This window comes from Culex quinquefasciatus, chromosome 2 (assembly GCF_015732765.1).
Source record: "Culex quinquefasciatus strain JHB chromosome 2, VPISU_Cqui_1.0_pri_paternal, whole genome shotgun sequence".
Lineage (NCBI taxonomy): Eukaryota > Metazoa > Arthropoda > Insecta > Diptera > Culicidae > Culex > Culex quinquefasciatus.
In genome coordinates, this window is record NC_051862.1 from 123,729,533 (window position 1) to 123,746,032 (window position 16,500).

The following is a 16,500-nucleotide window of genomic DNA, read 5'->3' on the forward strand; positions in this document are numbered from 1 at the left end:
CACAAGGTTGAACCCCCCCTCAAAAAATACGTCACATTTTGACAGACCCCCCCCCCTTGTTTTTGATGGGGTTTTTTTATAGTTTTGATATCTTTAAACTCTCATTCCAAGACACGAAATATTCAATCTTATTAAAAGGAAGCGATGGAATTTTTTTAGTTGTATTCATGAATTAAAATTGAATTTCTTTCAAAAATTCTTTATTGATAAAAAAATTATTGTACTGAAATTATGCATTTAATAGCACGTTGGTTTCAAATTATATCTTTCAACATGTTTTTTCAACTGTCTTAACACGTTTAAAAGTGAAAAACTGCAAAATTATTGAGAATTGGTCAGTTAACTTAAAGAAGGTCTCTTAACTTACTGATCCGAAAACTTATATATTGCCCTTTTTCAGAAAAATTCACAGAGCTTCATTAACAGGCTAAATATGGATAACATTCTTCATTTTGTATCAATGCTTGTCCCAGGTTTCCCAAAATTATAGGAAAAAAAAAATTGAAACCAAAATTATAGGATTTCCCAAAATTATAAAATTTTGTTCACGGCTTCTTAAACACTCTTTACAAAAAAAAAAAAAGTTTTTATTTTTAACTGTTTTTCAAATCTATAATTTTGACTTTTGAATGTTCAGATTAGTCCAAATTAGGTTCTTAAGCTCAATTTTTACGTGAAACGATTAATGGCATGCCGAAAACTATTTCTAACTTTTTTTTTTGTTTTGACCCAGTAAAATTCAAAATTGACAAGTTAACATTTTGCTATGGGCTAACTATGTCCTCTTAAAATAAGCTGTCAAAGAAGAGGCTTTCTGTCAAGAAAGGTTGCAAACCTCTAATATATTTTAAAATTAATTTCACACTTTTTGTAGTTGGACAATTTTTATTGCACTTTAAAGCAAGCTTTATTGTTGTGTATTTTGTACAGTATAATCAGCCATTGAGCTTAATGTTAGGAACCAATCTTAAAATCAAACGGCAACAGATTAAGATACTTTTGTTAAACAAATAGTGTTATTTAGTTTAGGCCAATGCAAATTTTATTTCAGCTAAATAGCTGAAAGTTTAAATGTTCAATGAAAAAAGAAATTTTAGATTTTGAGATTACATCGGACACACTTTATACTTTAGGAAAATAATATTTTCATAAATTAATTGATATTTAGAAAATTGATAACAGTAGAATAATTGTTATAATGTTAAATTGATGTATGATATTTGAAATTAGGTCTCCCCCTAAGACAGTGAAACAACACTTTTTTATAATTTAATTTGTACAATCATTGAATAACACAATTGTTATGAGTCATGAGAGCTTGACCTCAACCCGTTTTTAGACCGTTGGCTGTTCTTTAACGCAACGTTGTTATTAGTGATTTTAATATTTCGTCCTTTCTGGGGTGGTGTTTTCCCGAGGGTCGAACAGTTTTGCAGTTCCACCTGCAGTTTTGCGGTGTTATTCCACTTTGCATTTTAAAGTTATGATAGTAGATTTTGAATGTACGATTGGTCGCATACGAAAGCGAAAGCAAATACTGTCGGGTCGGCACACACAAGTCAGCAAATAATAGTGGGTCACGAGGATAATAGGTGTTCAAGAGGTTCTAACTTTAGCAGCTGCTGCACCATCGGTGTTCTAGACTGAATGCAGCAAACCATAAATTGCACCACCGTGAAGAGGTCACCGGAACGAGCGGGCCGACTCCGTACCTTGTATGCAAAGTTCTGTTTTCTCTTCTTCAACGGCGTGGCTCACAAGTCTTCGGATGGAATGCCTCGATAAATGCCGTGGCACCTTGGCGCTTTCTTGGACTTGGTCGTGCTCCTCCTTCTCGACAAAGACCGGCAGCTGGGCGCGGGAGATAAAAATAGCCTTCGCGGGGCGCGTAAAACACTGACCACCGTTCCGTCCGTTCGTCGGCTGTCCGGTTTTGGTTTTGGCTCATAATTTCAGTCCGGTCCGGGCTTTTTTTCCCCTATTTCAAACGGTTTGCACTAGGCACGAGGTACAAAAAAGCGCCGCAATTGTACATAACGAGCACGTATTAAGATCGGCCATAAATCAACCTACTTTCTTCTTCTCTTTTCCTTTCGGTCGGGTGTGAGTGTGTGGTTAGTCGCTGCAATTAATCTAGTCATGTGTGCAAGATCGCGCTTTTGAGCTGCACTGCACTGAGTGGAGTTGATGTCCGTTCGAGCGTGTCAATCGCGAGGGTTTTGTTGGAGTGCCAATCCTCCAAATCTGACCAGCTGCAGCTGGCAGGTCCAGCAGTCACGTGTCACAGAGTGGGCAATTCTCTTGAAACACAAAAAAAAAGTTTTCAAAATAATGAAGCTTTTTTTAATACTTCTAGAGTTTTTTAAAAGGTCCTTAAAGCTTTTTTTGCAATTCCATCGTGAAACTACTTACTTTTCCTGTCATTCTTGAACGACGAAATAGCCTACTTTTGCTATACCAAAAATAACATAATCGAATAGCAACACTTTTCAAAATAAATGCTGAAAAGTTCTACTTTTCAGCACTCAAATGGGTGCTAGCACTTGTTTTGAAAAGTAACACTTTTCAACATTTTTTTGATTTATTGACAAAATACATGAAAATTTGACATAAAATTTCACTCAGTGTGTTTTTTTGGAATTGCAAAAAATTTTGTATGGAACTCGTTGCAAAACTTGATTTTTTTAGCACTCTTCGTAGTTATCCAACTCGGTGAACCTCGTTGGATAAATGTACGACTCGTGCTGAAAAAATCCTCTTTTTGCAACTATTTTTAAACTCTAGAATTGTTCGTTAATACAAATCTCATTCTTCATAACATTTAGGTATGTTTGATAAACTTTAGTTGTATGATTTGTAAATGTATGAAATCTGATTATTTACGACAATGTGGAATCTAGTTATACAGCTTAAAGTCCATTTGGTGAGAATGATGTCTTTATCATGCAGATTTTATTTTCTCATAGTTTCATAGCCGGCCTACGGATATTCACTTTATGTAAACAATCCGACTTTGCGTTTATGTTATGCGAGAACAATATTTAGGAATAGAGCGACTGAAAAATCAGAAAAATTTAAATCTAAAGAAAAAATAAAATCTGAAAAAATGCACATTTCTCGAGAACCTCACTCATGTGGCACACATGTCGTTGCACAGCGCGCGCGACTCAACGTTGGATCAAGTTTCACCAAAGTGTCTCAGTTGGGTCCGTCCGCACCGTCGCAGAGTCCAATGTCACTGCCGTGCCAAACTGCAACTGCTTGCCGGTGGTTCGAGGTTCGGCCGGGCAGAACCGGTATAACGACGCAGGCCAGGCCAACTAGAAAGGGCAGCACGCGAGAAAAGATCTAATCCAGTTTTCACCATGCCGACAGCGTGGAGGGAGAGTTGGCACGGAGTGGTATATACGGCAATTTTCAAGATCACCCATTCATCCGAGGACTGACGGCTGGCTGTCACGTGTCAATGATCGACGACACTGATCGGTGCAAGATGAATGCGATGCGATGGCATGGGTTGCGACCGTTGTGGCGATGCGGAGAAGATGGGGTCTCGATAGGGGGTTGCTGACTCATCAAAGGTCATGGTGAAGTTCATAAAAAAGAAGGAAATCATGCTAATTTTTAGGTGATTTAGGGAAATCGTTTGTTTTAATGATTTTGTGGTGGATTTAACAAATTTATGAGAGAAAACATTTTATTAGAAAAATGTATAATTGATTATAAAAACTGGCTGTAAAAACATCAATGGCAAACAACTAATTCACAGCACTATTTAATTTTATGTGGAAAAAGAAATATGCTAGGAACTTTGTGGAAAAAAATTCAATTTGCACTTAAATCCTTTACTGAACTTGTTCCATGTTGTGAATTTTGTCTTGTGCAAAAAGTACTTGTTTGTTTTGCTTTTAAGGATATTGTTCTTTTTTTATTTTGTTATTCATGCTGAGCATTTCAGTTCAAAAATTTCTCATCATTTTTACATGCTTAAGTGGTGTTAATTCGACTTTTTTATGTTACGGTGATACATTTATAGAGCTGAAGTGGATCTGACCAAAACATCAAACCAACCTGAACATAATAGCAATAAACTACTTTTTTAAAGTTATTTATCAAGTTTTTGTATTGAGCAATTCTCTACGAAAGCGGTCTTTTTTTTAGTTTAAATTTTTGTATTTTTTAATCCGACTAAAAATTTTTTGATCGATTTGGTGTCTTCGGCAAAGTTGTAGGTATGGATAAGGACTACACTGAAAAAAATGATACACGGTAAACATTCTTTTGTGAACTTTTTGTTACTAAAACTTGATTTGTAAAAAAATAATATTTTTATTTTTTTTATTTATTGATATGTATTAGGGGACATCAAATGCCAACTTTTCATCACAAAAGGGCCAAACATTCAATATTGCGCTCTTTTGAAATGTTAGTCTTGATTATTTTTTAAATATTTCAAAAATATTTGTTTCGAAGAGATCGGAAAATTTCACAAATGTTTCATATTTTAACATTGAAAATCCACCACTATTAGTTACTGAGATATCGATAGCTGCCAAATTGTATGAAATATTATATGGACAAATTTATGATGCAAAGTGGCTTCATTTGGGCATACCGAAATCACTAAAAAAGATTCAGTCGGATTAAAAAATACAAAATAATTGAATGACCGAAATCTGAGAGAACTGCTCTATTGTTTTATTGAATGTGACTTGTATGGTGCATTCAGATGCACTTTTGCTCAATTTTAAACTTTTTATTTGAAATTTATTCAAAATTTGTCAGGCATGAGGCATGCATTTTGTAAGACTATAACACAAATTTGGTTTGTGTAAGTGAAGGATAACATGCCTACAAAGTTCAATTGAAATCAAAATCGGAGAGGGTAGAGTGAAAAGTACCTGGAAAAAATGGCTCAATTTAAAAAAATATGAATTCAAAGCAACATTTTTTCAAAAATTGTCAGCACGGCTATGCTTTGATAACATAACTCGACATTGTTCAATTTGATGTCTGTAAACGCTTCAGTTTCTTCAAGGTATGATAGATTTGGGCTTCCTGAACATGCACCAACTGACAGAATTTAATTTTAATGAATTTTCCGCAAATAAATAAAACTTCAAATTTCGGGTATAAATGGCATGGAGTCATTTTAAGCAACCATGCGCAACCTCGTTAAACTATGAGTGTAGACTGAGAACGCTTTGGGTAAGGCAGTTTAACATATTAAGTATACACTTTTACTTTTAGTGAATTTTTTGGTTGTACATTTTTGCTCGGGGGACCCCTTAGATCAATTTTTCCGGTGATAATTTCATCATATTCGTGTTCCTGAGACAATTTCACAATAGAAACATGAATAAAAATGTTTATTTTCATCAATTTTAACCTTCAAACTTTGTGTGAATATTTTATATGTTAAACTGCCTTACCCAAAGCGTTCTCAGTCTCAGATGGTAGTCCCAGATGTCCCCTACAAGCTGCAGGTCGAACCGAGTTGATAACTGGATGGAACATTTTTTTATTTGAGTTTGAAAATTATGCTATTTTTTCACTAAAATGCCAATAACTCCCTTTAAATTAAACCAATTGGGATGTTTCTCTGTGAATTTTGTTGCAGTTTTTAAGCCCTATCAGATGCATTCTGAATTTTGAAATTAAATTAAATTTTGCCTGAGTTATAGCCTTTTTAAGATTTTTGACGTTTTTGAACCTTTAAACTTTGTGTCCCGATTTGCCCCACTTCCCGTTGACCTAGAGTGCTCATATTTTGGCCAGATGCTAATTTTATATGTGCAAACAACCCCTGAAAATTTCAGGCAGATTGGTGAGGTCCAAACGACGTCCCATACAAAGGGGTATGTCCTGTTTTTGGACTCGCTCTTAACTGAAGCGTTTACAGATATCACCTTAAAAAGTCGAGTTATGTTATAAAAGCATAGCCGTGCTGACTAATTTTTTTTTAATCGTTGCATGTTTGGCTTTGAATGCATATTTTTATCTACAGTGTCAATTTCTATGTACAACGGTATAGTATACGATTAAAAACCTTTTCTAATCACTTGTTTTCATTATAATGCAAAAAAAAAATTGACAAGACTGCATTTTTTCGATGGATCAACTATGGCCCCCTGGAACGAGAAGTCAAGTAGGACCTTTTCTGTCAAGGAAGGCCGCAAAGACATTTTTTAATTGATTTAAAAAATAATTGTTAATCTTTTGCGATCGTGCTAAAGATCATTGTACTCAGAAAAGTAAGCTTTACCGTTGTTCCGTCGAAATATTAGCCTAAACAGGATTTTTTCAGGTTCTTTTGCAATCGACCCTCACCGATATGGTTTCAATTAAACTTTGTAGATATGTTCGAGAATAACATTTGAGAAGAGCGTAAGTTATTCAAATATTGTTGTACTTCGTATTTCAAATAATGCTGTATCTTGAAGCCGTTGCACCATATTCGAAAAGTTGAATTGAAATGTTTTTTTATTCGTTAACATATATTTACGATTCCGCTGTAAATGTTTCCAAAACATTGTTGTTCAAAACCGTCGATTTAAAAACATTTCAATGTTTGATGGTTTGACACCAACTGTTGTCAAGCGAACGGGGTCACGTTTTTGTTTGACACCCCTTTTACACGGAGTTCACACACACTACCAAACGTTTGTAGTGTGTGTGAGCGCCGTGTAAAAAGTGACAGTTCGTCACTTTTTAGTTTGACTTTGACCAAACAACGGGGTACAATCTAAAAAAGTGTCAAACGAAAAAGTGACCAACCACCGGGGGTTGAGTGTACATAAAGTTACCGATTGACTTACAGGATTTCAATCCATGTGGTCTAACACAACTCATAAGAAATATGTGAAGAAAACTGTCAAAAATACGCCACTTTTATGAGATTATTTTGATTTTTAAGTGTATAGGTAAAATCCAAAGGTGAGTCAACGATTTGTTTGTTCAAAATTTGTGTGGAAAAAGTCTAAAATGTTGCAAAGAGCCGAACAAAAAAGACAGGATGGCATGTCTCCTCTAAAAAAATTAAAAACATTTATCAAATCTGTTTTTAGTGGTCTAAACGGTCTTTAAAATCAATTTTCCAGACAATTTTATATCTCTGTACTGCAACTTTCCTAATTTGAACCCTTTTAAAGATACACTAGTTTAAAAATAGGCATTTTTTGTGGTATTGTTTTTTCTATATGAAAGACTTTTTCAATCATTTTTCAGTCTCGTAAATATTTTTATCCGGAAAGCTCGTCCAAACTCCCATAAATCACCAGATTTGCAACAATTTTGTAATTTTCATAAAAAGTCTGATTTCTTTTTGATGTTTTTTTTTTTTAGGCGATAACTGTTCCAAAATGGATTATGATGTAACACACAGCTGTAAGGAACTCCAAAACTCTGTTATGTACCTCAAAAGAACTTATTGTATCTTGATTATTCACTAATAACACCGAATTGAAAAAAAAATTAAATTTTTGATGTTTTTCGGCTTTGATAAAAATATATGAAAAACTCAAAAAAAAAGGCCATCGCAAATATTTTTTGAAGTTTATGTCTCTCGACTTTGGCCAAAGTCCTGTGCGCTATTTATTCAAAGACTTTATTATCCTATTTTTTGAAATTGTCACAACAAAGCATGTAATATTTAAACTGTATTTTTATTGATTAAAATTAACTCGAATGCCAACTTTAGATTTTTTGGGGACTCAATTCAAAGAAATAAACATTTCCATTTTTTATACTTACTGAACCTATTTTTTCAAGCAACAACTTTGAAGGGTATTCTAATTTTTTAAGTTTTCATACAAAATTACCTATCAGTAAAATACCAAAACATTTTTTTTCTTCGTCAATTAACATGAAAGGGATTGTGACAAGAAAGCTTTCCAACGAATGAGTGTCGTTAAATTCTCATTTTCTATGCTTCACAAAAACAGCAAACCATCAAGTACCACCCACGTGCAAGAACGATGTCATGCACTCAAAAACGATTGCACCCGTGACGCAATCGCAGACGCATGCAATTCTTGATGAAGTAATCACCCAATCGGAAGCTAATCTTATCGAAACCACTGTTCGCAGGCTTAGGGCGATCCAATCCGCAAAACCATAAAAATAATCTCCAATCAAGGGACCCTTCACGTACGGTTGATTGCCATTATTTCTGCAGAAAGCCGGTCGTAACTCAATACGACACTTTCGCAGACTATTATTAGTGCCCACATTTATTGCTTATTGCGTCTGGTGTTGCTGCAGTCTGCTATTGGTCTGCTTCTGGCGCAACCCGAGAACCGTTTCTAAGCCGTTTTGCGCGCCGATTCGATCCAGCTGGAGCGAACTGGCGTAACAACCATCGCGATCTGGAAGAAAGCCCCGCGATACACGTTGAATTGCGTCCAGGTATTTGCGAGAGGGTATTAATTGAAAATTTATCTCGTTCCACTCACACTCACGTGAACTCGGTGAGCCAGGTAGGCAAGAAAAGCTGTTCAAATACTCATAATCAAATGCAGATACGGTCCCGCCTTCGGCAAGAAGAGGCTCTTCGCGCGATTGTGCTCCTCCTCGAGCTGCTCCCGAGCACAGTAGGTCTGCCAGATGAGATTGTTCAGCAAAGCTACCTGTTTTGTTTGCAAAATTACCCCTCACTACAAAAGCGAAACGATCATCTCAAACAGGTTTTTCCATTCCATCTTTTCTTCCAGGTGAAAATCTGCCATCTTCCGTGGAGTGCTTCCGTGGAACGAACCGAACGACGACGACGACGACGAAAAATCGAGAAAATTTAGTTGTTGGTGCAGCGCTAGTCCAAGTGAGGAAGAAAAACAAAAAGTCGTTTTTTTTTGTGTGAGCTAGTGCATGTGAGCGATAGTGGGCGGAAGGCGGAAAATTGGCTTTTCACAGTTGATTGGGTGCAGCGAAATTAAGGCACAGCCCGTGTCAAGTGTGACTTGTGTGTGTGTGTCGGTGTGACTAAAGCTTAGTTGGCCGAAGAAGAAGAAGAGGAAGTTGCTGTTGTTGGAGAGCATCGTACGGCGTCAAGATGACCGAGAGTGCAGGTTAGTGGAACGAAGAACACGCTCTGATTAGTTAAGCCTGAAGGAAAATAAAAGTTAAACAATTTAGGTCAGCAATGTGATAACGGGTGGGCAGTATGCTGATGACTATTGCAATGGTTTTTATTGTAGTTAACACAACTGAAATGTGAAACACGCTTATTCTTTTCTGTTTGTTTACCCTTGCAGAAGGGTAGTTTCAAGAAAAGAAGTGAAAAACTCTACAGATTTTTCAACATTGTAATTGAAAACTGATGTGTTTCAAGGTAACGAATCAGCACGTAACCCACCTCTAACAAATTTAAGAGGTGTTTGTGGAGATAAATGTGTTTCGTTCCGCCACATCTTGTAAAGTCGATTTAGCTTACCTTACGTATTTTAACTTCTTAAGTCATAGAGAATTTAATGCACATATTTTTTTACAAACGTGTTATTATATGTTGAATGAAGTGAATGAAGTTTGACATAATTCGAAAAAATTAGAGTTGATTTATTTAAAAAAATAAAATGATCTTTTATGATATTTAAGTACGGTTGCTATTCAGCAAAACCTCAATGTTCTCAATGTTCAAATGAGAAAGAAAATTCAAAAAAAAACAAAAAAATATTAAAAATTACGGATGTATAAACAGAGAAATCACAGAAATTTATTAAAATAATCTTTTTCAAATAATAAAAAAAAAACATGGACAATCGGAAAAAAATATAAATCATTTTTCTTATATTTTCAAGAACTACTCATGTATGAAAGCATGTTTTAAACCAGTGGTCATCAAGGTTTCCTGTTCGGCCCGCGGGCTGGTTTTGAATTTGCTATGTGATTCAGCCCACTTAGGAACCATCATGTCAAGTCCTTAAAAAAATATATTTATAAAAAAACGTGACGAACAAGTTTTCTTTGATAAAGACAAATTCAAAATAATAATAATAATGATTTAGTACGGGAGCGAATGACCCATAGGGTTAAAGTTCCCCCAATAAAATCAACAACAACAACAACAATGATTTAGTATTATGAAGAAATGTGATACCACAATTTAATTTTTAAGGGCATGGAAAATGATACCCCAGCGTTGTACAATTTTCCCAAAGGATTTTTAAAACGTTCACATTTTTGTTGGCCGCTATGCGGAAAAAAAGGGAGCTGATTAAATATTTGACATTTCTAATTTTTGCATCCATTCCACATATCAATAATTATTGTTATTTAAATTTCTTTGCAAATGTTGAATATAATTAAACCAAATTTAAACTAAATAAAAAAAAAATATCAATTAAAATTTTAATATTTAAAAAAAAATGGTTGGATCCAAACTGAGAAATAAATTAATTAACAATTGGAAAATAATAAACACTTTCATTTCTTTTTTTAATAACCAAGATTTTGAATATAGTTGTGTTTCTAAAAATAACTTTTAATAATTTTGAAAATTACGATGTTATAAAAAACACAACACTTCTAAACATCAAATTAGATTCTGTGGACAACCTACGATCTTCCTGAAAAATCTCAAATTCACATTTAAATTAATACATCAAATGTAAGCCAAATTTCAGCTCCATAGATCAAGCGAAAGTGTGACAAAACTTTTTTAAACTTTTTCTATTGATATTGCGGAAAAGAACTTTATCTGAGATCAATACTATCTTTAGGCAAGAAATAAAAATTTTATATATATTTAACAAAATCGTAACGAACTTATAAATTTTGTCTCATAAATGGACTAAATAAAAATCTATACATGTTTATTACAAGTGTTATTTAATTTACAATTAAAAAAATAATTATAATTCAATAAAAAACATCATTTCATTTCATTTATTTTGTTATTAAACCATTATTTGTGTAAAGTTACTAACCAAAGCTGAGATGTGGACTACCTATCAACAGTTGATTTGTTCAAAGTTGGGAACAGAGTTTTGCGGGTGCTTAAAAAATCAAGGAAAAAAGTTACAAAATACCCTTCGAAATAGATTCAATCAAATTTAAATAAGAAAACAAAAAATAGGAATTCTTTTACAAGCCAATTGAAAAAAAAACATTATTTTCAAAGAACTAAATAAAATGAAAATTGTATTTAATTGTAACATTTTATTTCATTTAAACTAAGACTTGTTGTGGTGTTCAAATCATTGATTAAAAATAATTAAATATATAACTTGCTTTGAAAACTTCTAAAACGGATTGATTTGGGATTCGTTTAGTTGTCAGATGAATATCAAAATTTGTTTTTGCTCGAAAATTTAACGCACATTAAATTTTTCTAATAATCTTTCAAATACAATCTTAATTTTAGTCTCTCATCGCTTTGTTCAATAAAAATTAATCTAAAAATAAAAACAAAATGAGAAAAGTATTTTTATCTTATTTTACAAAATTACATTATTTTACATATTTGGGTAATTCTCTACCAACTCACACGAAATCGGGAAAAGTTGCCCCGACCCCTCATCGATTTGCGTGAAACTTTGTCCCAAAGGGTAACTTTTGTCCCTGATCACGAATCTGAGGTCCGTTTTTTGATATCTCGTGACGGAGGGGCGGTACGACCTCTTCCATTTTTGAACATGCGAAAAAAGAGGTGTTTTTCAATAATTTACAGCCTGAAACGGTGATGAGATAGAAATTTGGTGTCAAAGGGACTTTTATGTAAAATTAGACGCTCGATTTGATGGCGTACTCAGCATTCCGAAAAACGTGTTTTCATCGGAAAAAACACTAAAATAGTTTTAAAAATTCTCCCATTTTCCGTTACTCGACTGTAAAAAATTTTGGAACATGTCATTTTATGGGAAATTTAATGTACTTTTCCAATCTACATTGACTCAGAAGGGTCATTTTTTCATTTAGAACAAAATTTTTCATTTTAAAATTTCGTGTTTTTTCTAACTTTGCTGGGTTACGTTTAAGAGTGTAACAATGTTCTACAAAGTTGTAGAGCAGACAATTACAAAAATTTTGATATATAGACATAAGGGGTTTGTTAATAAACATCACAAGTTATCGTGATTTTACGAAAAAAAGTTTTGAACGAGTTACTTTTTGCGTTTCTCTTTGTTTCGTCGTCTATGTCTGTCGCGGGTGACCATGAACGGCCATGATCGATGACGACCAACTTTTTCAAAACTTTTTTTCGTAATATCGCGATGACTCGTGATGTTTACAAGCAAACCCCTTATGTCTATATATCAAAATTTTTGTAATTGTCCGCTCTACAACTTTGTAGAACACTGTTACACTCTAAAAAATAACCCTGCAAAGTTATAAAAAACACGAAATTTTAAAATGAAAAATTTTGTTCTAAATGGAAAAATGACCCTTCTGGGTCAATGTAAATTCGAGAAGTACATTTAATTTCCCATAAAATGACATGTTCCAAAATTTTTTACAGTCAAGTAACGGAAAATGGGAGAATTTTTAAAACTTTTTTAGTGTTTTTTTCGATAAAAAATACGTTTTTTCGGAATTCTGAGCACGCCATCAAATCGAGCGTCTAATTTTACATAAAAGTCTCTTTGACACCAAATTTCTATCTCATCACCGTTTCAGGCTGCAAATTATTGAAAACACCTATTTTTTCGCATGTTCAAAAATGAAAGGGGTCGTACCGCCCCTCCGTCACGAGATGTCAAAAAACGGACCTCGGATTCGTGATCAGGGACGGGGCAACTGCTGTGTGAGTTGGCGGCAGTGTTGCGTTCCTCACGCGCTCGTGAGCGCTCACTTTTAGCTCATTCGTGAGGAGGAGCGCTGCGCGAGCTAACTCACGTTTGCCCGCGCTCACGTTTGCTCCGATTTTTTCAGCTCGCGTTTGCCCCACGCTCGCGCTCGCGCTCATTTTTCGCTCACGGAGCGCTCACTTTGGAAGTATCGCGAATCGTTTTACTTTTGAGACAGTTTTTTGTTTTTCAATCTTAGTTAGATTTTGTACTTAAGGCGCAGCATGTCAGTGGAAACAAAGGAAGGGTATGAGCGCGTGAACAAAAAGGACTGTAATCCTTAGAAAAACTTAAAAAACAATGAAATAATTCAAGAAGATTTATGCTGGGGTAAGTTCGATTCTATGTTATATGCTTGGTTGATTAAAATATAAAATTAAACTGTTTTATGTACCTAAACAGTTTGTTGTCTATTCCAGCGTGCGGATCAGAATGAGCAACCATTAAACAAAAGTCATTCCATTTAGTAAATCGTTCAGTGCTTGGAAACGGATGATCATTTTTATTAAGTTAATCTTTCTCATTCTAGAAAATAGGGTAAAATTGTTGGAACATTTATCTTTTTACAAAAAGCCTCCAAATTGCTAGTGTTTGAAATAATCCATTTGAATGAAATAATATAAATTGTCATTGTTACGTTTTAGCACATAAAGGGTGGTTCCTCTTCCGTTAAGTAAATTATATCTAACACTTCCGCTACCAAGCCTCTGAAAATATTCAATTACAGATTCAATTAGTGATTTTTTGAATGTGGACATTCTCTAAAATGATCCGAATATGAGGGATGATTATAACTTTTATAAAGCTCACTGATGTTTTTTATATAGGTTCAATAAAACAAATTTTATTTTTTTGGTGTTTTTAAAACCACCTTGAGTCAAAACTCCGGATTCTAACAACTTAAAATAAACATTTGTCAATTAATTCAATTTTTTATACATATCAGTGCATCTCTTCACGTCAATGATTTTTCACATTAAGAATGAGTTAGCTCTTTGTTAGCACACTCAAGAGTAAATCATTCTGCCCCTTGGCTAATTCTGAATTTAAATAGAACGTATATTTGGGTTCGCCGACTACATCCATTTTATTGCTTACTTTTGTTTGTTTGACCACTTTCTTGTTTGTTTTTGCTGCCTGTGCTGAGATAGTTCTAGAAACTTCGTTTCAAACAGGCAGATGCTTCAACAGGGAAAAACAACTACCTACTTTGGCTCACCAGCTCACGTGAGCGCAAAACGCTCCGGTGAGCGTGAGCGAGCACGAGCTACCTGATAAAAACTCACGCTCCAGCTGGAGCGAGCACGCTTTCCGTGAGCGCTCGCTCATTCGCAACCCTGGTTGGCGGAGAATTACCCATTTATTTTTCAAAATTGTAGTGCAACATTATTTTGTTTCCTTAGCTAAATAAAATTTTCTGTGAATATGATTTTTAATAAAAAAAATCAAAAAATTATTGTAGTTTGAGATCTAATTTAAAAAAAAAGAGTTCCAAAAATACATTTAAAAATCAATGGGAAAAGTAACCAGCCAAATTTCAAGATTAAAAATATACCAATCCAATATATGTTTGCAAATCATTTGAAAAGTTGAAATTTAAAAGTGTCGAATTGAATAAAAATATTTTTGGCTAGGGATGTATTGGATGGAATTTATTTGGAATGATCAAAGTTGTTAGTTGGCTATGGAAGTATATTATGTCACAATTTTGTAAATAGGAAAACATTTAATTGTATTTCCAAATCGAAAGAATTTGTTGATTGTTGAAATTAAACATTCAATTTATTAAAATTCTGCAATTTTCAGTAATTTCACATGCGGCCCGCAATTATGGTGCAAATTACCAAAATGGTCTGCGAGGTTTAAATGGCTGACGACCACTGTTTTAAACTCATGAAAATGCAACTGTTCTAAAAAAATAGAAACTGTAAATATTTTTTAAAAAATAATGAAAAGCGCCAATCTTCCAAAAAAATGGTAAAATGAAGGAATTCCTCACGCAGGGTTGATTGATATGCACGGTGTCGAGCTTAAATCAAAGGAGGTGGGCATCTAGTTGTCACCAAACACGCATATTTTTCAGTGTCTATGGTGATGCACGTCACTTGTTTATTTTCACGTGCTTACATTTCGGGATAGCACATCACATTATAAGCACATTACTGCACGTGTGCTTATTTTCAAAGGGACTTTTTCCAAGTGATATTCAAAGGTTTGTAAAATATTTATTATCTTTCTTGGTGAAACTCAGAAAAGTTCTTTTTTCTTTTAGGATGGAGCAACAGACAGAAAATTGAAGAACCTTTTTCAAAATATCAATTTAAAAAAATGGAGAAAACACCCGGTAGAATTGGTTTGGTGGTAAAACTTGCTTGTTGCTGGTTGTTGTAATCCAGTATACGGTTGCCGGAAGCAGCGTCCTTTGTCGACCTCCGTATACGGATTTGTTCTCTCGGCTGCTTGTTATGGGTCTACCTACGGGCGTTACTGGTTCCAACGGGCAGGCGTCTACGCTCCCCTCCTTGGCTGTTAGGCAGTTCCAGCACCTGGTGATCTTAATAGGTAACCCTTCTTTGAAGGTAAGACCAGCGGGCTGACGATGATTGCGCGGGGATGCGCTAGACGATGGGTTATGGTCCTATCACTCCAGGCCATCTAATTCGGGACATAGCGCTCACGTAATTTTCGGGTTCCGACAATTGGAAGGTCGATTACCAATTTAATTTCATTTAGTCTATGAACTAAACCAATCCTTGAAAAAAGTTTTGTTTTTATTTTGTTCAGAGCCATTTTACCGATTTTTTTTTAACAAATTATCACATTAGATTAAACTAGGACCAAAGCCAATGAAGTTCGTTTATTATAAAATATAGTGGAATAAGTTAAAATGTATTTAATCCAGATAGGCACGGGAAATTATAAGCACTGCGTGCTTAACATAAGCACGTACACTGCTCACAATTTTGTCGTGTGCAGAACCTAATCATAGGGGAACAGCATCTAATTCCAGCGTGCCTCTAATGTTGGCAGATCAGAACTTTGACATGCAATTAAAGCTAAATAAATGCGTTTTCAACTGAAATCGAGTGATAAATAGCTCAATAAGAAGTGAGCAAGCAAGTTTCTACCAAAAGTTTTGCAAAATTAGTTGTTTAAATAGTGAAAATCAGCAAATTGGATGGAGTTAGGAGCGAGAGCTTAACCTGCCAAAGATACGAGAATTTCCCCTAGTACACATAGAAAATTCTTGTGTGTCTTTTTATCAACCGGTTAAGAAACACTGTTCTAGAAGAATTAGGTATAGGTAGACAAAGAAACATTTTTTTTCACTCTTCTTAGTTGTGGATAGTTTCGTTAAATATATTTGGACAACCCAGTTCCACAAAAATTCAAAATATTTTTAGACGAGCCCAAACACGGTGAACATGATTCTCAACGCAGGAAAATATATTTCAAGTTATTTTCGGTTGATTAGACTTCTACTATTTCCATTAAAATTTTGAAGTTTTTTTTCAAGAGGAGCTTGAAAAATATTTGCATTGGCATTAAATAAAAAAAAAGATTTTTTCCAAGTACTCTTTTTTCTGAAAAGTCTCTATAACCCACAACTTTTCCTAAGATGAAACAATCTTTTCTTAAGATCCGGTACGTGCACCAAACTGAAAACATGTTACCAGGTTTGGTCAGAAAATAATCTAGCAAAAAAAATCTAGAAAAA

At 34.4% G+C, this 16,500-nt stretch overlaps 1 protein-coding gene across 5 annotated transcripts in view; it reads left to right on the forward strand.

Annotated features, from left to right (window-relative positions):
• LOC6048886 (aquaporin AQPAe.a) overlaps positions 1-16,500 on the forward strand; it is a 115,103-nt gene that overhangs the window by 5,876 nt on the left and 92,727 nt on the right. For 2 of the 5 annotated variants that reach the window (XM_038253153.1, XM_038253152.1), the window contains exon 2: positions 8,712-9,065. In XM_038253153.1, the coding sequence (XP_038109081.1) occupies positions 9,050-9,065 (16 nt within the window). In that variant the 5' untranslated portion in view covers positions 8,712-9,049. Of the gene's footprint in view, positions 1-8,287; positions 8,407-8,525; positions 8,596-8,711; positions 9,066-16,500 lie in introns of those variants that run through there. The other 3 variants (XM_038253156.1, XM_038253154.1, XM_038253155.1) reach the window with 3 other exon arrangements.